The sequence below is a fragment of the Doryrhamphus excisus genome, linkage group LG19, assembly GCF_037039965.1.
Source record: "Doryrhamphus excisus strain RoL-2023G ecotype Guam linkage group LG19, RoL_Dexc_Guam_v1.1, whole genome shotgun sequence".
In the NCBI taxonomy this organism is placed as follows: Eukaryota; Metazoa; Chordata; class Actinopteri; order Syngnathiformes; family Syngnathidae; genus Doryrhamphus; species Doryrhamphus excisus.
In genome coordinates, this window is record NC_136375.1 from 2,776,674 (window position 1) to 2,804,645 (window position 27,972).

At 38.2% G+C, this 27,972-nt stretch overlaps 1 protein-coding gene and 1 long non-coding RNA gene across 2 annotated transcripts; one reads left to right on the top strand and one right to left on the bottom strand.

Moving 5' to 3' along the window:
• The first annotated feature begins 967 nt into the window (after positions 1–967).
• crb2a (crumbs cell polarity complex component 2a) lies at positions 968–27,964 on the top strand. The gene is made up of 13 exons (XM_058056472.2): positions 968–1,084; positions 10,614–11,273; positions 13,767–13,962; positions 14,148–14,287; positions 14,964–15,134; positions 15,230–15,343; positions 17,310–18,242; positions 19,872–20,434; positions 21,961–22,126; positions 22,341–23,211; positions 24,915–25,031; positions 25,203–25,329; positions 26,328–27,964. Exons 1-13 carry the CDS (start codon positions 1,018–1,020, stop codon positions 26,547–26,549), a joined length of 4,347 nt encoding a protein of 1,448 aa, XP_057912455.2. The 5' UTR covers positions 968–1,017; the 3' UTR covers positions 26,550–27,964.
• Positions 13,645–15,508, bottom strand: LOC131106926 (uncharacterized). The gene is made up of 3 exons (XR_013630405.1): positions 15,470–15,508; positions 13,869–13,941; positions 13,645–13,773 (listed from the first exon to the last, which is right to left on the bottom strand). It is a non-coding gene; the product is annotated as an uncharacterized LOC131106926 (long non-coding RNA).
• Positions 27,965–27,972: the final 8 nt, after the last annotated feature.

Genomic DNA, 27,972 nt, shown 5'->3' on the forward strand with positions numbered 1-27,972 from the left:
ATAATAATAATTATATATTATATTAATTATTATATATAATAATACTACTACTAATAATCATTATTATTATAACAGAGTGGTATTTACAGCAAAATCTGGTTGTAATACAATATATAATATTATAATACAATATATTATATTATAATAATATAATAATACTAATAATTATTATGTTATAATAATAATATATATTATATTAATTATTATATATAATAATAATACTACTACTAATAATCATTATTATTATAACAGAGTGGTATTTACAGCAAAATCTGGTTGTAATACAATATATAATATAATAATACAATATATTATATTATAATAATATAATAATACTAATAATTATTATGTTATAATAATAATATATATTATATTAATTATTATATATAATAATAATACTACTACTAATAATCATTATTATTATAACAGAGTGGTATTTACAGCAAAACCTGTTTGTAATACAATAATATATAATATAATATGTTATTATAATATAATATTATTATATATAATATAATAATAATTATTATTTATTATATTATAATAATTATAATAAGCCACTTTTATTCTCTGGCTTCGTATGGTCCAGTGTCTTTTAGCTCTTTCTTTTTATTTTAATTGGTTTTATTTATTTATTTTATACTTTTATTTGCTTCTTATTTCTTATTTGATCTTTTAGTTTTGTATTAAATTCAATTTGTACCTTTTATTTATTGTATTTGATTGTACTTTGTATTTGACTAGTCTGTGCAGCACTTTGGAAAGTGTGTATAAATATATTGTATATATTGTATATATTCTAAAGGGGACTGGATGGAAAGACAGCAGCAGTATGAGCAGCTGGTGTTCTCCAGGTGTCTCACTGCTATCGTGTCTAATTAGCTTACATGTTCATTCCTGGCCCGTGCTGATTGGCTGCCATGTGTTTTTATCCCGCCTCCTGACACACAGCAAGCAAAGAGTATCCCCAGTGTTTGCTTTTCCCAGTCGCCTTAATGCACCGTGGAGGTCCTCATCATGGAGTTGGAGAGCATTTATTTGGATCTAAAGACTCTCTTGCTGACCATGATGATGTTCAAATGGGGTGAGTCCACACTCATTGGTTGTTTGTGGTTGACTTATGACAGCTTATGATAAATATCAATATGCATCTTATGCATGTTCGAAAGTGATATCACACGTTTACACCATAAATAAAAATAGATATTGTATAATGTAGATTATGAATAACTACGTATGTAAATATAAATAACAGTAGGCTGTAATCTAGACGTGAATTCAGAATAAATGATAGACAATGGGGGTTTCATCATAGGAATGAATGATATCAGGATAAATTATATAATAACATCTCATAATAAATGACTGAAATTAGGATTAATGATATCAGACACTGTGTTTCAGAATATAATAATGAATTAATTCAGGATAAATAATATCAGACACTGTTTCAGTATATAAAAAAATAGAAATTCAGGATAAATGATATCAGACACTGTGTTTCAGTATATAAAAATGAATGAATTCAGGATAAATGATATCAGACACTGTGTTTCAGTATATAAAAATGAATGAATTCAGGATAAATGATATCAGACACTGTTTCAGTATATAATAATAATGAATGAATTCAGGATAAATGATATCAGACACTGTGTTTCAGAATATAATAATAATGAATTAAATTCAGGATAAATGATATCAGACACTGTGTTTCAGTATATAATAATGAATGAATTCAGGATAAATGATATCAGACACTGTGTTTCAGTATATAATAATGAATGAATTCATGATAAATGATATCAGACACTGTGTTTCAGTATATAATAACAATGACTGAATTCAGGATAAATGATATCAGACACTGTTTCAGTAAATTATAATAAATGAATTCATGATAAATGATATCAGACACTGTGTTTCAGTATATAATAACAATGAATGAATTCAGGATAAATGATATCAGACACTGTGTTTCAGTATATAAAAATGAATGAATTCAGGATAAATGATACCAGACACTGTTTCAGTATATTATAATGGATTAATTCAGGATTAATGATATCAGACACTGTGTTTCAATATATAATATGAATGAATTCATGATAAATGATGTCAGATACTGTTTCAGAATATAATAATAATGAATGAATTCATGATAAATGATATCAGACACTGTTTCAGTATATAATAATGGATGAATTCGGGATAAATGATATCAGACGCTGTGTTTCAATATATAATATGAATGAATTCATGATAAATGATGTCAGATACTGTTTCAGAATATAATAATAATGAATGAATTCATGATAAATGATATCAGACACTGTGTTTCAGTATATTATAAAGGATTAATTCAGGATTAATTATATCAGACACTGTGTTTCAATATATAATATGAATGAATTCATGATAAATGATATCAGATACTGTTTCAGAATATAATAATAATGAATGAATTCATGATAAATGATATCAGACACTGTTTCAGTATATAATAATGGATGAATTCAGGATAAATGATATCAGACACTGTGTTTCAGCATATAATAATAATGAATGAATTCATGATAAATGATATCAGACACTGTTTCAGAATATAATAATAATAATGAATTAAATTCAGGATAAATGATATCAGACACTGTTTCAGTATATAATAATGAATGAATTCAGGATAAATGATATCAGACACTGTTTCAGTATATAATAATAAATGAATTCATGATAAATGATATCAGACACTGTGTTTCAGTATATAATAACAATGAATGAATTCAGGATAAATGATATCAGACACTGTGTTTCAGTATATAATAATAATGAATGAATTCAGGATAAATGATATCAATCACTGTGTTTCATTATATAATAATCAATGAATTCAGGATAAATGATATCAGACACTGTTTCATTATATAATAATCAATGAATTCAGGATAAATGATATCAGACACTGTGTTTCAGTATATAATAATAATGAATGAATTCAGGATAAATGATATCAGACACTGTTTCAGTATATAATAATAATGAATGAATTCAGGATAAATGATATCAGACACTGTATTTCAGTATATAATAATAATAATAATGAATTCAGGATAAATGATATATATATATATATATATATATATATATATATATATATATATATATATATATATATATATATATATATATATATATATATATATATATATCATATAATATAATATGATATATGATACTCCGGAGCGACTTATAGTCCAGAAATTACGGTAGTCAATAATGTTGGCCATTATGTGATCTACTATGTAATCAGTATCGGCCGATTTTGTGTGTTTGGGAGCAGTCACTTCATGAATCATGTCTTCAGTGAAGGTATAAGTAACATTAAATGTTCATTTGTCTGTTTCATTAATTAACATGAATCATCCTTCCAATGTTGTTTTGCTGGTTTATTTCAGACTACTGTATGTTTAGGAACTTTGCACGCAGAAATGAACAAGGAGAGTTGAATAATTGTCAGTGCGATTGTGAAAGGAGATGGAAGACTGAGCCTTGAGTTTAAAACCCGAAGGTGTTATCTGCTGGCCATTCTGTCACTCCAAGATTAGAGCAGCAAGGGGATTGACCGGAAGAGGCCGTAGGGATTACAACATGCAAAGGCTGCATAGGTCAGTGAGGCTATCAAACGTAATGGTAATGGTAATGGTTTTATTTCATTTGAACATGCATCAGATTACAATTGAGTGCATCCTATAATCAGTTCCCAGTTCCACATGTCCAAAAGGAGTAGGAAGAAGCAAAGCTTATTAAATCCTACCCCTCCATCTGGTACTTTTACAATCAGTAACTGTTACATTTGTTCACTTCCTGCTTTCCTGATATAGTTTAATTTAATTTAATAAAAAAATTACTTAAATCATATTAGGAAAGCAGGAAGTGAACAAATGTAACAGTTGATGTTTGCTAAATACAAGCATGAGGAGTCTTGAACCAGTCATGATGTGCTATATATATCACTATATTGACACTTACTATGGTACACATTATGGCATTGGATACACATATCTTCTTGTACTTCAGTATGTGACAAAATAAAAATTAAATTAAGTTTATTTAAATTAAATAAATGAAATTATTATTATTATAATTATTTAATTAAATTTATTACATTTATTACATTATTTAAATTTTACATTTTATTAATTTAAATAATTTAAATTTTAAAACTGGAGCCTATCCCAGCTGTCTTCGGGCGGCAGGCAGGGTAGACCCTGGACTGGTCAGCAGTCAATCACAGGGCACAAAAATTAAATCAAATTAAATTAAAAAATTTAAAATGTAATTTAATTTAATCATATTTTTAAATTAATAAATTAAATTAATTAAAATTAACAATAATTTATCATTATAAATTTAATTAATTAAATTAAATTTAAATTTAATTTAATTACAAAATTACTTAAATCATATTAGGAAAGCAGGAAGTGAACAAATGTAACAGTTACTGATTATAAAAGTACCAGATGGAGGGGTAGGATTTAATAAGCTTTGCTTCTTCCTACTCCTTTTGGACATGTGGAACTGGGAACTGATTATGGGATGCATTCAATTGTAATCTGATGCATGTTCAAATGAAATCAAACCATTACCATTACCAACATGCGTCAACTTCAATAAAAATGCCTGCAAACAGCACAGACTATTAAGATGGCCTTCACTGATCTAATTTAATTTAATTTAATTTTTTGTCCCGTACCAAAGTAGGAGGTGATATGAGCATCCAATGCCATAATGGGTACCATAGTAAGTGTCAATATAGTGATATATATAGCACATCATGACTGGTTCAAGACTCTTCATCCTTGTATTTAGCAAACATCAACTGCTTGTATTGTTTCTTGAATTGGCTCATCGTTGTGCATTGTTTGATTTCCTTACTCAATCCATTCCATAGTTTGATCGCATATGCTGAAATGCTAACGTCTGGGAATGAAAGCGCTTGGAAGGGCAGAATAAATGATAAAAGTCGGTAATGGATTATCCCAGATTACTCTGGGTGAGAAGTGGGGCCCACCCTGGATTTATAGCTAGTCAGTTGTACTGCCCGGATTATTGTGCTCCACAACACAGATACGATAACACTAAGTGTTAATACAAATTGACAGAGTTAACCCACAGCAGAATCAAGACAAATTAGCATCAGTGAGGCAAACTAATTAACTAAACTAGGGTCACTTTGGGTGACCGTACCACATATCGAGAAAATAGAAATATTACGAATAGCGCCTCTCACCTTATCTGTAACATAGAGACCGCCGCCCTATCGAGAAAACTCATTTCAAACTCCTATAGAGCAGCTACACACAATAACCAACACAGAAAACTTTCTAGATCTTCCAGAACCTGCACCTATTGCAGCTGTATTTCCTTGGATTTGTGCTTCTGGCCAGAACTGATTGTTCGATTTCCCCTGGGCACACTCACTCTGCTGCAGTGTCGGGCACGTTACTTTAAAAAAGGAATTAGTTATAGTTACTTCTCGAAAAAAGTAGTCTACTACACCCACCCAAGTTCTCTGATGAGCTGAAAACGCAATCTTACTAAACCTTAGCCAATCCTCATTGCTTATATGCTCTAAACACCCGCCCACCCAAGTTCTCGGTGTCGAAAATGGTAACAGTAAAAGTAATTAGTTTGATTAACATCCATCCATCCATCCATCCTTTTTCCACTGCTTATCCGGGTCGCGGGGGCAGCAGTCTCAGTTGGGAAGCCCAGACTTCCCGGTCCCTGGCCACCTCCTCCAGCTCCACCGGGAGAACACCAAGGCGTTCCCGGGCCAGCTGTGAGATATAATCCCTCCAGTGTGTCCTAAGTCGGCCTTTTCCCGGCTGGGTATGCTCGGAAAACCTCACCAGGGAGGCATCCGGACTAGATGCCCGAGCCACCTCAACTGACTCCTCTCAATGTGAAGGAGTTCGATTACCTGTAACTGAAAAAAGTAAAATTTTAAACGCTGTTATTCCCATCACTGCTCTGCTATGATTGGTCACAGTCCCAAACTATTTCCTGACTACTGCGAACAACACTTTTTTAATTGAACGGGTAGAGGAGTAGATAATAAATGAATTAACTATTGAAAAGCAGCCACGCCCATATAAGGAAGCACGCTCCTCTGTGACATCACAAAGGAACAGTTTTGCAACACCCTCTGAAACCGAGCATTTTGAACCATCCCAAACTTCTTTCAGGGTTCACTTCCAAATGCGCAAAACTCATTATCTGAAACTTTGGGATCATTTAACACAAACACGCGGCCCGCGGGCCAAATGTGGCCCGCAGGATACTAGTTTGAGGCCCTCGCCTTGATATGAAAGTTTAATGCTAGTGCGGCCCATGCAAGTTTGATATGGATGCTGTATGGTATCATGTACCCAGAAAAAATTATTAAGTTTGATTAATGTTCATGTTAAAGGTTAAATAACTGTTAATAGTTATCCTCCCTATCCGTGTGGAAGTGGTAATTTTTTGCCTATTTAAGTTTAAAGGAAATAACTTGATGGCTACCGTTTAGGTCGCTAGCTCTCTAGTTTGCGAGTTAGCATGTGTCTCAAGACCCTGCAGTTGCGCAATATGTTGTAAATAAAAAGGGTATAAATGTGACTATAGTCGTGTTTTGTCATGTCTACAGGGCTCTAATAATGCTTTGTTCATTTTAATCTGAAAATAATTATTTGTCTACCCACCAACTATATGTGGTTTCTTAAGTTTTTATTATTATTATCATATTTATTTATTACTGACTGATTGATTTTCTTTACTCTTGATTTGTTTATTTATTATTCATCTTATTTTGTGTAGAAAAATAAAAATTAAGATATTTGAGAACCAACAGAATGTTTTATCAGAGCTTTTATTGTAGAAAATCTAAACCAAAGCAAAGTTTATTCATTTTTCTGTTTTTAACAATTGTTGTTTTTTTTTTTTTGGAAAACCTGATGCGACCCAGTCTCGCCCAGACCCTAGCTCCAGTGGCCCCCAAGTAAATTGAGTTTGAGACCCCTGATTTAACACGAAAATACCGCATTCTAACTACATTTATAGGTCAGAAAAGTGGAAAAAGCATCATAGGTCCTCTTTAAACTCCTCCACTTGGGGTAGAATCTCATCCTTGACCCAGAAATGGCATGTTCTCTGGGCGAGAATCATGGACTCGGTTTGTTACTTTTACGGACAGAATTTCTAGGTTGAGGGGATCCGGTTCGGTGGCTGCAGGCTTGGATCTGTGCTTTTTGCAGATGGTATGGTCCTGCTGGCTTCATCAGGCTATGATCTTCAACTCACTCACCCTCAGTTCTTGTAATTTCAGCATCCCTTGAGATGTTTGGTCTGTCCTCCCAGCTGATTTGAAGGATTTTGACTTTGAGACCAAGGGAGCTGTAAAACACTAAGGATCTGTTGGAGATCCTTTGCAAAGAGAGACACAACGGTGTTGTCATGTGTGTATTTAAACACAAACAGGAGCATGGAGCATGTCTTTGTTTTGGCCCTAGGTTGAATATTTGTTATGTGAATTCCTGATCGAATCTCTCCTTTGATTATATGCAAGACGGTCGTGATGCATTGAAGGCCATCTTAATAGTCTGTGCCGTTTGCAAGCATTTTTATTGAAGTTGACGCATGTTGGTAATGGTAATGGTTTTATTTCATTTGAACATGCATCAGATTACATTGAGTGCATCCCATAATCAGTTCCCAGTTCCACATGTCCAAAAGGAGTAGGAAGAAGCAAAGCTTATTAAATCCTACCCCTCCATCTGGTACTTTTACAATCAGTAACTGTTACATTTGTTCACTTCCTGCTTTCCTAATATGATTTAAGTAATTTTTAAATTAAATTAAATTAAATTTTAATTTGATTTAATTTAATTTCTAATTATAAATTATTGTTAATTTTAATTAATTTAATTTATTAATTTAAAAACATGATTAAATTAAATTACATTTTACATTTTTTATTTTAATTTGATTAAATTTTTATATGTGCCCTGTGATTGACTGCTGACCAGTCCAGGGTGTACCCTGCCTGCCGCCCGAAGACAGCTGGGATAGGCTCCAGCATCCCCTCCACGACCCTCGTGAGGATAAGCGATAGAAAATGAATGAATGAATGAATTTTTTATTATTACTTTCTTAATATTTTGCAGTTGTTTTTCCCCCTTCCCATTATCTGTCACTTTGTTGTTAATATTTTAAACTTGATTAATTTTTTTCATTTAATTTAATTTAATTTTAGCACATCATGACTGGTTCAAGACTCTTCAACTGCTTGTATTGTTTCTTGAATTGGCTCATCGTTGTGCATTGTTTGAGGTCCTTACTCAATCCATTCCATAGTTTGATTCCACATACTGAAATGCTATGGCTAGCATAACGTAGTCCTAGCATAGAAGTGTTTCAAATGTACTTCTTCCCTGAGATCATATTTCTCCTCTCTTGTAGAGAAGAACTGGATGACATTTTTAGCTAATTGGTTGTTTTGTGGTTGCATGTTGAAGATCATGTTGTTAGTCTAAAGCCTGCTTGAGTCTCTGGTAGGATTTTCTCATCCAATGGTGTTAAGCGATTATTCATGATCTGAGCAAGTGCCATGCCAGGACTCGCCGACAAGGAGATTCCCCTCTGATTCCCGCAACCAGATCGATTGCTCTTCTTCTTGTAGATAGCCGCAATAGCTGCATAAATCGCGAATCAAAATTCGTCCAGAGCTTAATGTGCCCTGCGATTGGCTGGCTGTCGAAAGTATACCCGGCTTCTCGCCCAAAGTCAGCTGGGTTAGCAACATTTTTCTGCTGTGTGAATGCTAGCGGACCCGCCTCCCCACACAGCGCTTGACGGGGGCTCATTCACCCACAGGCTGTAAACATGCACAGAGTGAACCCACTTACTGCCTGTTTGACATGGCAAAATTATTGAGTTAATCTTCTTTTATTGTTTGATTAATTCATTAATTGCAATACTTTTTTATGAACAAAAAAAAATCTCATCATGGTTTAATCTCGTAACACCCCTACTCAGCAGGGGGTCCAGTCCAGCAGCCTCATTCTTTTTCAGGACAATAGTAAATATACAAAATTAAACAATGTCATAATAATGATAATAATAATACATTTTATATTATTATTTCATAAAAAATTAAAAGTGTTTGATATCATTTATACTGAATTCATTGAACAATTGAATGAAAACCAGTGTCTGATATGCTATATCCTAAATTTAATTCATTTGTATTTATTTTTACTTCATAAATACCAGTGTATTATGTCATTTATCGTGAATTCTTTATTTAATGAAACCCTCAATGTCAGATATCACGTTATTAGTGTCAATTAATTCATTAATATTTCATGAAAACCATTGTATTAGATATGATTTATCCTGATTTCATGTATTGTTTATGAAAACCAAGCAGTGTCTGATATGCTATACCCTAAGTTCTTCATTTTATTTTTAATGAAAACAAGATATCAGATATGATTTATCCTGAATTCATGTATTGATATTGATATACTAATATTCTATACCATGAATTCATTCATTTATTTTTATTTAATGAAAACCACAGTGACTGATATCATTTATTCTCACTTATTAATTTTTTAATACATTTTATACATTTTTTATTTTTATATTCATTTTGATTTAATGAAATCAAATACTATATATTTCAGATATGATTTATCCTGGATTCATTTATTGATTAAAACCACAGTGCCTGATGTCATTTAATCTAAGTTATTAATTTATTTGTATTTAATAAAAACCAGTGTCAGATATAATTTATCCCAAATTATTTTTATTTAATGAAAACCAGTGTCCTTTATCCTGATGAAACCAGTGTTTGACATAATTTATCCTGAATTAGTTTTATTGAATGAAAACCAGTGTCTGATATCATTTATCCCGAATAAGTTTTATTTAATGAAAACCAGTGTCTGATATAATTTTTCTTGAATTAGTTTTATTTAATGAAAACCAGTTGATATCATTTATCCTGAATTTGTTTTATTTAATGAAAAACAGTGTCTGATATCATTTTTCTTGAATTAGTTTTATTTAATGAAAACCAGTGTCTGATATCATTTATCCTGAATTTGTTTTATTTAATGAAAACCAGTGTCTGATATCATTTTTCTTGAATTAGTTTTATTTAATGAAAACCAGTGTCTGATATCATTTATCCTGAATTAGTTTTATTTAATGAAAACCAGTGTCTGATATCATTTATCCTAAATAAGGGTATAGCATATCAGACACTGGTTGGTTTTCGTAAACAATACATGAATTCAGGATAAATCATATTTAATACACTGGGTTTCATGAAATATTAATAATTAATTGACACTGATAACGTGATATCTGACACTGTGGGTTTCATTAAATAAAGAATTCACGATAAATGACATAATACACTGGTATTTATTAAATAAAAATACATGAAATTAAATACAAATAGATTAAATTTAGGATATAGCATATCAGACACTGGTTTTCATTCAATTGTTCAATGAATTGAGTATAAATGATATCAAACACTTGTCGGCTTTATTTTTCAGGAATCTTGTGCACAGCCACGCCTGACAAATGCTTGTCGACCCCCTGCCAAAATGGAGCTACCTGCGTGGACACAAAGGATGATTACGCCTGCATTTGTGCCACTGAAGGGCTTAGATACGTGGGCAAAAACTGCGATAAGCTTTATGATGCTTGTTCTTTTGCTCCGTGTAAAGACTGCATCAGCACTCCGGGTATGCCGGAATACCGCTGCATGGAGGAAGTGGACGAGTGCCAGAGCAACCCCTGCTCGGAGCCGCATTCCCTGTGTGTAGATCAGCTGAACGGGTACTTCTGCAGGTGTCCCGCAGGTTATGGAGGCCCGCAATGCCATCGGCGCGTGAATGACTGCGTTCGGCAACCCTGCATGAATAACGGGACTTGCGTTCTACGCCCGCAAGGCTCTGAATGTCAATGTGTACCCGGATACGAGGGAAAGATCTGTGAGGATGATATCAACGAATGCTCGTCAGAGCCGTGTCAAAATGGCGCTATCTGCATCGACGGGGTGGCAGAGTTCCATTGCTTCTGCGTGCCTGGTTTCCAGGGCCACAAGTGTGAAATTGACATTAATGAATGTGCATCCAGGCCCTGTGCTAACTCTGCTACATGCATCAATGAGAAGGACCACTACGCGTGTGAGTGCCTGGTGGGCTTTACAGGTAAGACATCGACACACGGGACTACTAAGATTTCGGCTTTTTACTGATCACGGAGTCGCCATTTTGTTGATTTTTGAGTCCTTTATATTCCGGATGCTCTTCCTGATGAATACCGATGATGCTTACTAGTGGAGATTCTAGTGGAGATAATCTATTTGTGATTTTAGACATAAGGAGTTAGTATGTTCTCTGTAGGCGGCATTATGAATTATCCTTACTGACCTTTTTTGCAGTACATTTAGCGAGTGAAGATTGCTTTTATAATAATAATAATAATAATAATAATAATAATACAGTAAAGTCTCGTTATATCGATATACTCGGGAAATACCGATATAACCGGACTATCCATATATCCGATCCTGCACTGAACTGCATTAAAAGTGGGCAATAATGCAATCGACATTGTTCTATAGTATAGAACAGGGGTCGGCAACCTTTACTATGAAAAGAGCCATTTTACCCCCTTGCACACTAAAGAAAAATAACCTGGAGCCGCCAAACATAGTATGTTTAAAACAATTAGGGGGTATCAAAGTAGTTCAGATAACAAAAGACGAGTTGGAGTACTCTTGCTAGTATTGGAGATAAACTTACATAAATATATGTGTAAAGTACAGTAAACTTACCTGATTTGTTTACTCTGGCGCAAACAAGTTCCCATGCACCAGTTTTTTTTAAAAATGATCTCTAATATATTTTTTGGAATTATCAAGTAGTTCTGGGAAAGTATTACTTCACCATTCTGTGGTGCCCAGCCAATCACAGGGCACATATAGACAAACAACCATTCACACTCACATTCATACCTATGGACAATTTGGAGTCGCTAATTAACCTAGCATGTTTTTGGAATATGGGAGGAAACCGGAGTACCCGGAAAAAAACCCACACATGCACGGGGAGAACATGCAAACTCAGGGTGGAATTGAACTCGGGTCTTCTAGTTGTGAGGCCTGCGTGCTAACCACTCGTACGCCGTGCAGCCCATGGTAAAGTATTACTTATTTTCCTTCATGTTTACTTGTGTGAGAGAGAACTGAATAGCATCCTGTCTGCTGTCAGAACTCAGTCAGGATGCATTCATGGTCTCACACAAAGTTGGATTTTTTTAAACTCATTACAAACACATGCATTTTCCCCACTCGGGTGTTAAAAAATATTCAAACATTGCAAAGGGAGCCACAACAAAGAAGCTGAAGAGCCACATGCGGCTCTGGAGCCGCAGGTTGCTGACCCCTGGTATAGAACAATGTCGAGCAGCTTAAATCAATCTTTGCTTAAGGATTTCAATACCAAAAAAGAACACGGCGAACGGCTGCTTCCAGTCAACTTTATTTTTCACACTTCCACCACCAGAGCACAGCACACACACCGATTCCCGCACTTCCTGGTTCACAGGTCATGCTCAACCCGCCCCACATAGCTGGCCAAACACATGCCTGTATAGAATCTATACACACGAGAGAAACCACGAACGCAGTTGGTTCTTCTGTTGCAGGCATGTGTTTGGCCAGCAAAGATTGATTTAAGCTGCTTTTGTATCGATATAAGCAGACCAAATTGGCTGGCGGGAGATGAAAAGGGCATCGTAGTAACCGGATTATCATAATAACCGGGTATCGTACTCGGAACGGAACTAATTATATCATAAAAGACTAGAAATTTGCCGGGAAATGAAAATAGTATCGTAATAAGTAGTAATTTGTTATAACCGATATCGATATAACGAGACTTTACTGTAATACATTTTATTTGTATGGCGCTTTTCAAAATACTCAAAGACACTTTACAGAAGAGTGAAGTTGAATAAAGCAAGTAAAGCGAATAGAAGAGACACCAAAATACAACATTGATTGGTTAATACACAGTTAAAACATGAGTAAAAGCAGGGCGGGGCACAGCAGTCAGATATATAAAAAAGTTAGACATTAAAAGCAGATTTAAAGAGGTGGGTTTTTAGTTGTTTTTTGAAGGTGGGAAGGTCAGGGCAAGCACGGAGTGAATGGGGCAAAGAGTTCCAGAGGGTGGGGGCAGCGATGGAGAAGGCTCTGTCTCCCCAGGTTCGGAGCTTGGTCTTACAGGGGAGTGGCAGGAGGTTTGAGTCTGAGGAGCGAAGGGGACGCGGGGGATTATGTGGATGGAGGAGGTCTGTGAGATATGGGGGGGTCAGATAGGGGAGAGCTTTGTAGGTGATGAGAAGAATTTTGAAGTAAATGTGTTGGAGGTTTTGGAGGACAGGGGTCATTTTATAGTTATTAGCCGATATTTCAATAGAGCAATAAAAAGTTTGATTTTGATTTTGATTGAGAACAAATTTTGCTTTGTTCAATACTGAAATATTTTATTTGAAATTTCAGAATTTTCCCCAAGACTACAAACCATGCAGTAAAAAAGGCCACCAAAGTAGAGCATGATAACATACCAGCACGACCAGCACGACTTGCATCGTTATGACGTCACCATAAACGTGTGTTTCCTCTTCCATGTCAGGAATCAACTGTGAAAGTGAAATAGACGAGTGTGAGTCGGATCCCTGCCACAACGGAGCCACGTGCCACGACCTGATGGGCTCCTACTCGTGCGAATGCCCACCTGGGTTTCAAGGCGTCCACTGTGAAGCGGATGTCGACGAGTGCGGAAGTCAGCCATGCCTCAACGGAGCTGCCTGCCGCGACATGGTCAACAGGTCAGGAAATCAACTTTTCCTTCACTTAATTATTTAGAATTTTAGAGACAGCTGGGATAGGCTCCAGCACTCCCGCGACCCTCGTGAGGATAAGCGGCAGAAAATGAATGAAGTTTTCTTTGATGAGATACTGTTTCTGGATCTGTTTTGTACTATTTCTTTTCTTAAATGACTATTTGTTGCAGCTACGAGTGTGACTGCAGTGACACTGGATTTGAGGGAGACCACTGTGAAGTGGACGTCGCTGAGTGTGTCTCTCATCCCTGCCAACATGGCGCCACATGTCTGGAGGGAGTCAAACAATACACCTGTCTCTGCTGGCCAGGTACCTCAACCAAATAATCCAGGGGTGGGCAAACTTTTTGACTCGCATTAGCATTAATATAATAATTATAATAATCATAATAGTTCTAATAATAATTATAATAATCTATGTGCTTGTGTCCCTTTTTTCAGGAGCACTTTGTAAACAACAGACCATGTCAAAAAACAAAATTGATAAAACCATCAAAAGGTTGGCTCAGGCCATGATGCCAGGTTGTATGTTGAGTTTAAATGAAATACTTTGGAAAGATTGGGCGGGCCGTATTCAAACACTTGGCGGGCCGGATGTGGCCCCCGGGCCGTAGTTTGCCCACCCCTGCCATAATCAGTTCCCAGTTCCACATGTCCAAAAGGAGTAGGAAGAAGCAAAGCTTATTAAATCATACTCCTGCATTTGGTACTTTTACAATCAGAAACTGTTACATTTGTTCACTTCCTGCTTTCAATAATACAGTTTAGGGTTGTTTTTTTAAATAATGCACCTTGTACCGAAGTACAAGGTGATATGACCATACAATGACATAATGGGATAATGGGGTTGCATGAAGTTGCAAAGTTGGCAAAGTTTGATCCGGAGACAACTGTAACAGGACGTGACGTCACATGCAACCTTAGCCATTAATGACTGCAACTTTTTCTGCCACGCATAAATCTGATCATTTTTCTGTTCCCTCCAGGTTATGAAGGCACACACTGCGAGATGGACATTGACGAGTGTGCTGAACATCCCTGCGACAACGGTGGCGAATGTTACGAGCGTTCCAAACTGACCCACTGGGGTCTGGACTGGGAACTAAGCTACGCAAGCGTAGCTGGATATATTTGCCATTGCTCGCCAGGGTTTGCAGGTCGACTAAACATGAATGAAAAGATAATCAGCTTACAAATTCTCCCTTTTTACCACTTGTCAATCATCAGACATCAGCTTTGTTTTCAATTTCAGGCGAGAACTGCACTGTTAACATCGATGAGTGTGAGTCTGGACCCTGCCAGAACGGAGGCACTTGTCAGGATCAAGACAATGGCTATGCATGCACATGTCCTGTTGGATTTTCAGGTAGGACATTTTCGTTTCAAATTTGGAATGTGAGTTAATTAACAAAAAAGTGGTGCAAATATATGTTATATATGTAAATGTACCGCCCATGTTGCAACGACACATCATCAGTAGGGTAAAACTAACCTGTCTCTTTTGTTGCCCCTCCACCACTTGGAGGGGTTGTATGCCTTGAAAATCCTGTGGTACAGAATAAGGAAGACAATCCACGATGACTTGACTTATATTCACCCTCAGGATTTATTCTTCCTCTGAAAAATAACAAAACTTCAGATATATTAAAATGATTACATCAACAATTATCAATTTGTGTCCAGACACATTCAACATTTTTCAATTAGCCTGCTTCATGCTATTAAGTGTACATTAAAACTGGCTAGCATTAGCCATTTCGCTAATGTTCAAATGCTCTACAATACATTTTGTAACAAACATTTAGCAGTCAGCTGTTTATTCTAGCAACTTTCTAAACTCTTTACAGCCGTTAAAATATAAATTATCTCTACTTTGTACAAACCTGTAGTACAGAATAAGGAAAACAATCCACGATGACTTGACGTATATTCACTCTCAGGATTTATTCTTCCTCTGTCGTTTTGTCACCTACTCTATACCACCATCGCTGCTAGCACCCCCTAGTGGACCTTACGGTATTACACCCAAACGCCAACAATGGAGATTTGGTTATTTTAGAAACAAACATATAAAAAAAATAGTAGGGTGTCTTTTTTTCTTTTACAACTGAATTTTATATGTATGACATGAACTAGTACTACTCTTAAATGCTCTAAACATATTTATGCATTTTAAAGAGTTTAAAACCATGTTACCTTATCTTTTATGTACCTTACATTTTCAACCATTCTATGTCTTTATGCAACACACCATGCACACTCACACAACTGGAGCAAATCATTTCAGCGTCACACACCATTATTCGTATCAATCTGCCAATCATTGTCTGAAGATATTTGCACCATACGGAATGCTTGCCACCGGAAGCGTTCCTTAGACCCTGACCATCGGAATAAGGAGTAGGAAGAAGCAAAGCTTATTAAATCCTACCCCTCCATCTGGTACTTTTACAATCAGTAACTGTTACATTTGTTCACTTCCTGCTTTCCTAATATAGTTTAAGTTTTTAATTTTTATTTAAAAAAAATTAATTAAAAATATATAAAAAAATTATTATAAAAATCATTACTATTAATTCCTTTAAAATTAAACATTTTTAGCTAATTGGTTGTTTTTAGCCTTATGCATTATTTTAGCTGTTTGAAGATGAACTATATCAGCAAGTTGAAGTATTTGTGATTTTAGAAATAAGGAGTTAGTATGTTCTCTGTAGGCGGCATTATGAATTATCCTTACTGACCTTTTTTGCAGTACATTTAGCGAGTGAAGATTGCTTATTCATTTTTTATATTTGTTTTATTTTGTGTTATTTTAATTGAATTTATTTAAATTTCACATTTTTTAATTTTTCTATTTTAATTTCAAAATTTTAATTTTAATAAAAAATAATTTTAATATAGATTGCTTATTAGGCCATATTTCCACACAATAAGTAAGATATGGTAGAACCAGAGAGCAATAAAGAGTGTGGAGTGATTTCTGATTGAGAATAAATTTTGCTTTGTTCAATACTGAAATATTTCTGGCCACCTTATGTTGTATATTTGTAATATGAGGTTTCCAGCTCATATTTTCATCTATTGTGATCCCCAGAAATTTATTTTCGTTCACCCTTTCAATGTCCACATCGTCTATTTGTATTTGCTGGTGCGTCCTTTCTGCTGTTACCAAACAGCATGATTTTTACTTTAGTTTTATTTAGGTTCAAGGACAATCTATTATCATGAAAGCATCTTTTTAGTGTGACCATTTCTTCTCTGACATTTCTAATGATTTTGTCTGTACTCCCTCCAGAACAAAATGTCTCTGATCACATGTTGTTTTCCTGCAGGTTTTCTTTGTGAAGTGAATATCGATGAATGTGAAAGCCAGCCGTGTCAGAATGGTGGCTGGTGTGAAGACGGGACCGCTTCCTACATCTGCCACTGTCCTGAGGCAAAGGTGGGGAATCTTCCGTGGGGAGGCAGTGAGTGCAACGTCAAGCTCTTCGGTTGTTTCCACCATGAATGCCAAAACGGAGCCACGTGCTCGCCGTGGTTTGATGGCATAGGACACGGCCACACGTGCTTGTGCGCTCCGGGCTTTTATGACGAGCAGTGCTTGACGCAAACAACCTTCTCGTTCTCCTCACCCGGATTTATTCCCATCGAGGTTCCCCAAGAGAAGATCCAGATGGGGGTTGAACATGGTGACGATTATGGTTTGGCAATACAGTTGCGCTTTCGGACAACTTTACCCGACATGTTAGTGTTCTACAGAGGAGATGTGGAAACGTACCTCCTACTTGAGATTGTGAATGGTTCCCTTCAGGTGAAAGCCTTCTCTGATGGCTCTGAACTGAAACTGACCTCTCCTGCCTTTGTCAACGATGGAGATTGGAGAGATGTTCATGTGTTTGAGAACAGCAAAGGTCTACATTTGCTTCTGAAAGGACCTGGCTGCAACGGAGACGGGTGCCGAGCTCAAATTGAATCACCTTTCCAGAACTTGGACAGCCTTTTCCATGTGTATGTGGGCGGGGCTCCAGAGGAATTGTTACAGAACTCCGTCAGCTATGCGAGCTTCATTGGATGCATGGAAGACCTGATCATTGACTCTGGACCTGTTCTTCCCCAAACATTCCAAGAGGACCAACATCTGGGATGTAGTAAAACTGAGTGGTGTGAGCCTGACCCCTGCCATGGGCGTGGACGCTGTGTGGACCTTTGGACCAGCTACCACTGTGACTGCCACCGTCCTTTCTACAGTGGAAGCTGCGAGGAAGGTAAGCATGCCTGTACACTAATAGGGACCCATGACTCGAATCGAAAAATACGCGGAAGTGGCGTTTGAGTGTGGAAGTATTTCCCTGACGGACAGCTCGGATGTGGTGGAATCTCATCACAAAGTCCGCCCCATCCCCATCGTTTACCGATGCCCTTTCTGAGTAAAATAAGCACATTCATTCCCGTTCCCAGCTAGTCTTCATACATTCTCGACACACTTCAAAATAAGAGCCCTTTTTGCCACATGCTGTCTAATTGTGTAAACAAAATAAGAGTGTCATATAAACTATTTTTCCATGAATAATGTAATTGGAGGGCTGCACGATGGTCGAGTGGTTAGCGTGCATACCTCACAGCTAGGAGACCAGGGTTCAATTCCACCCTCGGCCATCTCTGTATGGAGTTTGCATGTTCTCCCCGTGCATGCGTGGGTTTTCTCCGGGTACTCCGGTTTCCTCCCACATTCCAAAAACATGCTAGGTTAATTAGCGACTCCAAATTGTCCATAGGTATGAATGTGAGTGTGAATGGTTGTTTGTCTATCCCATTAGAAAAGTTAGCCACGCTACATTAGTTTCTTATCTACTCGGAGATGGGTGGAGTAGCCAACAAAACAAGTTTACTCCTTGAAGAGTATTGTTACTTTACAAAAGTTTTACTCAAGAAACATATAAGTAATGGTAATGGTTTAATTTCATTTGAACATGCACCAGATTACAATTGAGTGCATCCCATAATCAGTTCCCAGTTCCACATGTCCAAAAGGAGTAGGAAGAAGCAAAGCTAATTAAATCCTACCCCTCCATCTGGTACTTTTACAATCAGTAACTGTTACATTTGTTCACTTCCTGCTTTCCATAATATAGTTTAAGGTTTTTTTGTTTTTTTTTTGTTAGACACATTGTTGGACAAAATTGGTATATTGGTTTTTGGCAAAATTTTGCTCAAATATGCATATTTAAAATAAGGTCCCCTCTGTTATGATGTGAAAAGACCGTAAAGGTAAAACGATTGATGGCTTTGGTGTAGTTATACTTGGTCATTTGTTGAATCAAGACTATGATAATAGTCTATATAATAGTCTATATAATATATATATATATATATAATAGTATATAATAGTCTATAGACTAGTTCTATATAATAATGGTGTGTTCTTAGTCGTGGTGTGCAATGATAGGTTAGGTTCTGACTACCTGGTTACCAAATAAGCAAAGAAATAATAACGTTAAAAAAATAAAAACACTATTTGTCGCCCTGTAAATGGCTGGCGACCAGTCCAGGGTGTACCCCGCCTCTCACCTGAACACAACTGGGATAGACTCCAGCACCCATGCGACCCTCGTGAGGATAAGCGGTAGAAAATGAATGAATGAATGACTATTTGTCCATTCAACTCTGTTATAATTGTATTTTTAAATCCAAAGGTTTTTAACATTTTCTGAGGTAAAAATCAGAGAAGCGGCACATTTCCTTATAAATTGCAGAATGAATATACCATATGAGTAATAAAAATAGTCTTAACTAAAATATTGGTTGGTATACCTGGAACTTTGATGATATACTGTACATAAATATTACCTTAATATTAGTGTTGCTATTTTAAAAGTGCATCTACTTTTTGGCAGAATTGCAGTCGTGGACATACAGCCATGAGGACAGCAGGAGTTTTAGCGTTTATCGTATCGCCAAGAGCCACGGCAGGAACTTTCAAGTCTCCTTTTTTTTGAGGTCATTAAAGCTGGAAGGGTTGATCTTTCAATTGAGAACACCCGCAGGAGAAGTGTACTTTTCCATGTACCTAAAAATGGGAAGACTTTTGATCAGCTCTCTGGCCGACGGCGCCCCTCTTACTGCTCCCATTTTTCTGACAACCGGCGAGAAGCACTTCCTTCTGGTGGAGATCCAGCCGAGACAAGTCATCTTTGATCACGGAAGTCTTCGTTATGGAATCGGGACTATACCTGAGGTGGTCATTAACGCAGGAGACGAGGCTTACCTCGGAGGACTTCCAGAAGAGTGGGACTCTCGGCCTTGGGGAGGGCATTACAAAGGCTGCCTGCAGGACTTTCGTTTGGATTTAGTCCATCTGGAGGTGGACGCCTGGAACAACGCCGATGAGGAGGAAATCTATGTATCCAGTGGTGCTGAAAAGGTCAAGAGAGGATGCATCAGTGACGACACTTGCAAGGTGGGAAAGAGATATTTCATCTTCTTTCACGGCGTACCTCAGTAGCAATAGTTGTCTTTCACATCAGGTTCAGACCTTGTCAAAGCTTCATGTCCGTGATGATGATTACTTTGACAGTCCTTGCATTTTACACAATACATCATCAATATATATAACAATATGCATCATATATATACAGTAAACCTCGGATATATCGGACTCGGATATATCGGTAATTCGCTCACAACGGACAGATAAAAAGGAACCAATTTTTCTGTAATGCATTTCCAATAAAAATTCATTGCATATATCGGATTTTTTATAACGGATTTTGCCTATTTCGGACAAAATCTCCAGTCCCGTTCCAATGCATTTCCATTAAATTTCCCTCGCATATATCGGATGGCCGAATCGTGACAGCGTTGCCTGCGCGTCCAGGTACATTGGAAACATAGTCAAGGAAGTGCCTTTTTATAACGGATAAAATCCGATTTACGCATATACCGGATATAAATCCGATATATGCGCAAAACGAACATTTTCCGGTACACGCATATAACGGATTTCGCTTATATCTGACAAAACCAGTGGGAACAATTGAATCCGATATATCCGAGGTTTACTGTATATATATTAGGGTGCATCAAATTTGAATAGGACATTTTAATTTCATAATATCAATTTTTTTATTTTATTTTTTTCAAAATTGGCATAAAAAGGCATTGATTCTAGTATGGGTCATTTTTGACCCACTTATGGAAGAGTGTAGGGTCCAGTCACTCGTGCATCTAAGGGTTAATGTCAGGGGAAAAAAGCAATATATAGCAAGGTAGCGATAATCGAACTGCAACAAAAAAACATGAATTATTGCATTACATTCAGTGAATGCCGCTTTTGAAAAGTTATTTAACACTTTCCTGGAATGGTTTTTAAAGGTAAGGTGAACACAGGTAAACTATGGACAATTTGGAGTGGCCAATTAACCTAGCATGTTTTTGGAATGTGGGAGGAAACCGGAGTACCCGGAGAAAACCCACGCATGCACGGGGAGAACATGCAAACTCCACACAGAGATGGCCGAGGGTGGAATTGAACTCGGGTCTCCGAGCTGTGAGGCCTGTGCGCTAACCAATAGGTCTCTTTTGATGCTGATTTGTTTGTGCTATGTGTCTATGAGAAGCTATTAGACTGTAAATGCAATAATCTAATAATATCTAACAGAAATGTTCACCTATCCCAGCTGTCTTTGGGCGAGAGGCGGGTTACACCCTGGACTGGTGGCCAGCCAATCACAGGGCATATATAGACAAACAACCATTCACACTCACATTCATACCTATGGACAATTTGGAGTCGCTAATTAACCTAGCATGTTTTTGGAATGTGGAAGGAAACCGGAGTACCCGAAACAAAACACGCTTGCAAACATGCAAACTCCACGCAAAGATGGCCGAGGGTGGAATTGAACCCTAGTTTCGTAGCTGTGAGGTCTGCGCGCTCACCACTAGACCGCCGCTAATTTCTTTGTCACTTGCTGTCCTCAACAGGGGAGCCCGTGTCAGAATGGAGGCGAATGCACGGTGACGTTCAACGATTTCACGTGTTCTTGTCCGAACGACTACACCGGACTCACTTGTCAAACTCGAGTTTGGTGTGTCAGTGATCCTTGCTTGAATGGCGGCCATTGCATGGATCTTTCTGACGGCTATGAATGTAAGTATCACAGTGTTGTTTCCTGGGGGGGTCACATGATCATCCTGGTGAATGACCATCCTGCGTACCACTTGGTCATTCGCCTGCCTTGTGGCAAAACAACCTTCCACCGTTTTTCACACGGTATGGGTGAAGGATGAAGGGTGGGTCCCTAATCAAACGGCTGCTTTATCCACCAATGGCGTCCCCCGTAACGACTGTTCCTTGTTCCTAGGTCTGCACAACGCAACGTTTGACAACAGTCCTGCACAATTCAGTGCTGGAGGTTCCCTGGTTGAACCCGTGTCTTTAATATACGTGGAGTTAAGGACCCGTTCTGAGAATGCGGTTCTCCTGAGGGCCACCCGGGGTTCCGACCAGCTGACGGTGGGTCTGCTGGACTCGTCTGTTTGGGTTGAGATCCACATCGCCGACGGAGCCGAGACGGTGACTTTTACAGGCGAGCGTAAAGTGGCTGATGGGAGGTGGCATCGAGTAAACGTGACGATGGCGAAGAGAGACCAAAAATCCTCCCCCTGGACGATCACCGTGGACGGAATCATCGATGCTAGTAGCCTGCCGCACGGAACAGGAAGTTTACACTTCCTCAATGATAGAGGGGCGGTGCTAACCTTAGCCGAGAGCTTCACCGGATGCTTGGGTGCAGTCAGGGTCGGAGGGGTGTATCTTCCTTTTGTGGACGACTACGACCCCCCACAGGTGGCTCAGTTCCGCTTTTTGGGAACGCAAAGAATCAGCCTGGGTTGTCGCAGTGCCCCCGTTTGTAACGCCAACCCTTGCCTAAACGGAGCAACTTGTAACGACGTCTTTAATAAGGTTTTCTGTGAGTGTGACGTGGGTTGGGAGGGGGAACTATGTGATGTCGACGCGGATGATTGTGCGTCTGGGCCTTGTTTTAATGGCCGGTGTAAGGACTACTTGGCTGGGTTCGAGTGCCGCTGCCACCCGGGATATGCAGGCGCACTCTGCGACGTGGATGTGGACGAGTGCGAGCATCACGCTTGCCAACATGGCGCCATCTGTCAAGACGGACCCAACATGTACACCTGTATATGCCCCAATGGTTACAGCGGCCCACGATGCCAGTGAGTACGCGTTTGATCCCTCGCCACAAGTTTCGTAGCTAGCCTCTATCACGTTTTATTTACGTACGTATATTCAATGAAGCGGTGGTCGGTGGTGGTTGAATATGACCTATTATTCGTCAAAAATACAAATATATCTCACACTCAGAAGACTCATTCAAAGATGTTACCTTGATGACAGTAGCCTCCACAGGAAGTACTGTACTCAACAGGAAGTACGTATATAAAGAACAATGCAATGTTGATATTTCATGTAATTTATGTCTTGTTTTGCCTTATCTGTACTGTATTGGGTAATGCAGGCATAAAGATGACTATAGGGGTGTTAGGCACGGTGGCCTCTCCTCACAGCTAGGAGACCAGGGTTCAATTCCACCCTCGGCCATCTCTGTGTGGAGTTTGCATGTTCTCCCCGTGCATGCGTGGGTGCATGGGTTTTCTCCCGGTACTCCGGTTTCCTCCCACATTCCAAAAACATGCTAGGTTAATTGGCGACTCCAAATTGTCCATAGGTATGAATGTGAGTGTGAATGGTTGTTTGTCTATATGTGCCCTGTGATTGGCTGGCCATCAGTCCAGGGTGGACTCCGCCTCTCGCCCCAATACAGCTGGGATAGGCTCCAGCACCCCCCGCAACCCTCGTGAGGATAAGTGGTAGAAAATGAATGAATGAATAATAATAATGTGAGCCTGCACGGTGAGCGAGTGGTTAGCATGCAGGCCTCGCAGTTAGGAGACCGGAGTTCAATTCTACCAATTGCATGTTCTCCCCGTGCATGCATTGGGTTTTCTCCGCGTACTCCGGTTTCCTCCCACATTCCAAAAACATGCTAGGTTAATTAGCGACTCCAAATTGTCCATAGGTATGAATGTGAGTGTGAATGGTTGTTTGTCTATATGTGCCCTGTGATTGGCTGGCCACCAGTCCAGGGTGTACCCCGCCTCTCGCCTGAAGACAGCTGGGATAGGCTCCAGCATTCCCCGCGACCCTCGTAAGCGGTAGAAAATGAATGAATGAATTTTAATTTACCATCACTAATTTTAATTTAAATTTTTTATTACAAATGGCTGCACGGTGGACTGGTTAGAGCGCAGGCCACACAGCAAATTTAAATTTAAAATAATAATTATTAAAATAATTAAATACAATTAAAATTAAAATATTAATTAAATACAATTAAAATATTAATAAATAAAATATTAATTAAGTAAAATTAAAAAAATAAAATTAAAAAATTAAAATTAAATGATCCCACCCTCGGCCATCTCTGTGTGGAGTTTGCATGTTCTCCCCGTGCATGCGTGGGTTTTCTCCGGGTACTCCGGTTTCCTCCCACATTCCAAAAACATGCTAGGTTAATTAGCGACTCCAAATTCTCCATAGGTATGAATGTGAGTGTGAATGGTTGTGACCAGTCCAGGGGTCCAGGGTGTGCCCCGCCTCTCGCCCAAAGACAGCTGGGATAGGCTCCAGCACCCCCGCAACCCTTATGAGGAAAAGCGGTAGAAAATGAATGAATGAATGACTGGTTCAAGACTCTTCATCCTTGTATTTAGCAAACATCAACTGCTTGTATTGTTTCTTGAATTGGCTCATCGTTGTGCATTGTTTGAGGTCCTTACGCAATCCATCCCATAGTTTGATTCCATATACTGAAATGCTGTGGCTTTTTAAATAGTAATGATGCTAACTTTTCCAATAGGTGGGACTATCCGCCGCTAAAGTGTGGTAAAGATGTGCTTTGTGCAAATGATGGGATCTGCAACGACGGGCTCTGGGGTGCTAACTGTACATGCATGCCGGGTTTTGAAGGCAAAAGGTACGTTTAAATATCTTCAATCACAGTAGGGATGCTGTCACCAGAGGCCATATTTGTGTCACATGGGTCTGCAATTGGACCTTAATCCATGACAGCTAAGTGTCTTACTAATGCTTTTCTTGTCGTTTGTGCTCCCAACTCCCTTGACATCATACACGTTGTGTGTTCCAGCTGTGAAATGGAGATCAATGAGTGCAACTCCAATCCCTGTCGGCATGGCGGTTCTTGTTTGGATCGGTTCAACATGTTTGTGTGTCAGTGCCCGCCTGGCTACAGCGGTTCTGTGTGTGACGTCAATGTAAGTACTGCATACTTCCTGTTATCCTGGCTGTGGAAACTCCTCCAGGCCAGCTTAGAAAACCTTTTATGACTTTCTAAATATATTTTTTATAACATTATTACATTCCTGCAGACATGAAACCACCCCTATAGTCACCTTTACACTTATATTAGTCATTATTTACAACATTCTTTGGACTCGAGATGGCCGCTAGCTAGTAAGCTAACAAGCTAACAAGCTAGTGAGTTGGCGTGTGAAACACTCAGCCTCAAATGTATTTTCTGTAAATTTAAGAAGCCAAAAACATACCACTTCCACACTGAATGGGAGATCTTTTTTTTCCACTCATGTTGGACATGCCATGGCTGACATGTAGTGTTAAGGTAATGTAATGTAAGCTAATGTGTAAATTCATTCATTCATTTTCTACCGCTTTTTCCTCACGAGGGGTGCTGGAGCCTATCCCAGCTGTCTTCGGGCGAGGGTACACCATGGACTGGTGGCCAGCCAATCACAGGGCACATATAGACAAACAACCATTCACACTCACATTCATACCTATGGACAATTTGGAGTCGCTAATTAACCGAGCGTGTTTTTGGAAGAGAGAAAACACATATGCACGAGGAGAACATGCCGATGGCCGAGGGAGGAATTGAACTCGGGTCTCCTAGCTGTGAGGCCTCCGCAGTAACCACTCGTTCACCGTGCAGCCCTGTATTGCAATACATTTTTTTCACCAATAAATTACCTAGTAATAGCGATCATTAAAAATGTAATTAATGTCAGGGGAAAAAAAGCGATATAGCAAGATAGCGATAATCGAACTGTAACAAAAAAACATATATATGAATTATTGCATTATATACAGTGAATGCCGTTTTTAGAAAGTTATTTAACACTTTCCTGGAATGGTTTTGGTAGGGTGAACACAGGCATGACCAGCATACTCACCCAACACGCCACATTTGATTCCTTACTCACGTCTCCTTTTGTGGCTTGTCTTTACTTCCCAGCAACAAGCACGTGCAGAAGAGGTCTCCTGGCTGGCAGTGGCGCTCCCCCTGTTGTCCTTCTGCGTCCTCGTTTTCATCCCCGCTTTGGCCTTCATGATACGAACGACGAGAAACAAGCGCCAGTCGGAGGGGGCGTACAGTCCCAGCGCAGAGGAACTGGCAGGGGCTCGCTTGGCCATGGATAGAATGCTCAAAGTTCCACCTGAGGAAAGACTGATCTGACCCACACTGACAATCAATCGTACCGTCAACATTATGCACAAGTACACGCCACAGTACAGTAGATATTATTAGAACCAAAAATGAAAAAACAAAAGTTTTTGTCACATTGACATCAGAAACCCCAGGATCGACTGCTGGCGAGGTGGCTGGCTGGTCATCCAGGGTTTCCGGTTAGGGAAAACCCGGATGCTTAAGTCTACAGACACAGCATCCATACAGAACTTAATGTACAATACTGTTCCTGTGTGTGTGTGTCCAGGTCCTGGCGTTCAAGTAGACCCCAATCTGTAACTTCACTGACTGACACAAAAAGTATTATGTTTACAAAAAATGAAAATACATGAAGAACAAAAGAATGGAAATAAAGTTATTTTCCTCTCCATTTCTGCACCCCTCATCAATGCCAACCACGTTGTGTGGCAAAGAGAGGAAGTACTTGTTTTAATGGTAATAAACACAGATTTTATATTTACAATGTTGCACAACACTGCCGACTAGTGGCCAATATAAGTAACAGAGTAGGAGAGAGAAGCGGAAGAAGTGATTAATGACACGTGACGCACAAAAAGTATTATTACAAAAAATTAAAAACACATACCTGAAGAACAAAAGAATGGAAAAAAGTTATTTTGCTCTCCACTTCTACACCCTACAGAGACGGAACATAAATTACACAATGTAACAAAAACCACGACGGGCATTTGCTAGTGTAACGCAAATCCCGCCAGAAGTGTAAATGAAACGAGGCCCTTTTTACTAAAACCCACCATCAAAATAACATAAAAGCACTTGAAATGACAAATATATCGACATAAAAACAATATACACAACACACATGACCGAATCTTAAACTAAACAACACATTTTGTCTGCAGCTCCTTAACTGAACTTACCCTCATCAATGCCAGCCATGTTGTGTGGTAAAGAGAGGGAGTGCTACCAAAGATGGGGGCAACTACGGAAGCCCGGGAGGAGCAAAAGTGAAAGTACAAAATTAAGCACATACAAGGAAAGCGATGAAAATAGAGTAAACAAAATAAGAAAAATAAATAACTCATTGAGATAAAATTCAGGCAATTATTAAATAATAATAAATTCACACATTTAGAAAATAAATAATAAAGTGCATTTTTAACTAAAATCTAAGCCGAAAACACTTGAACGCTCCAACACTTCTATTTAACTCTGCATAACAACTGAAAGTATTTCATCTGCGCTGTTCATTTTTCTTTTTTTATTCTATGAAATGATTTATGGAATTTTCTGTAATGATTTTAGACTGATTTTGTTTTTATGGAATCATTTTATGAAGTGATTTCACCTTTCTTTTCTGTGAAGCACTTTGAATGACCTTGGGGGTGAATTGTGCTGTAGAAATAAACTTGTTTTCATATGCAAAATGATAACCTGATACAACCCTGTT

Bases quoted from the DNA above. Each gene is read 5' to 3' on its own strand.
- crb2a (XM_058056472.2), top strand. From the start codon at position 1,018: ATGGAGTTGGAGAGCATTTATTTGGATCTAAAGACTCTCTTGCTGACC. The intron at 1,085-10,613 runs GTGAGTCCACAC...TTTATTTTTCAG, and splicing joins CATGATGATGTTCAAATGGG to GAATCTTGTGCACAGCCACG. The intron at 18,243-19,871 runs GTAAGCATGCCT...ACTTTTTGGCAG, and splicing joins CAGTGGAAGCTGCGAGGAAG to AATTGCAGTCGTGGACATAC.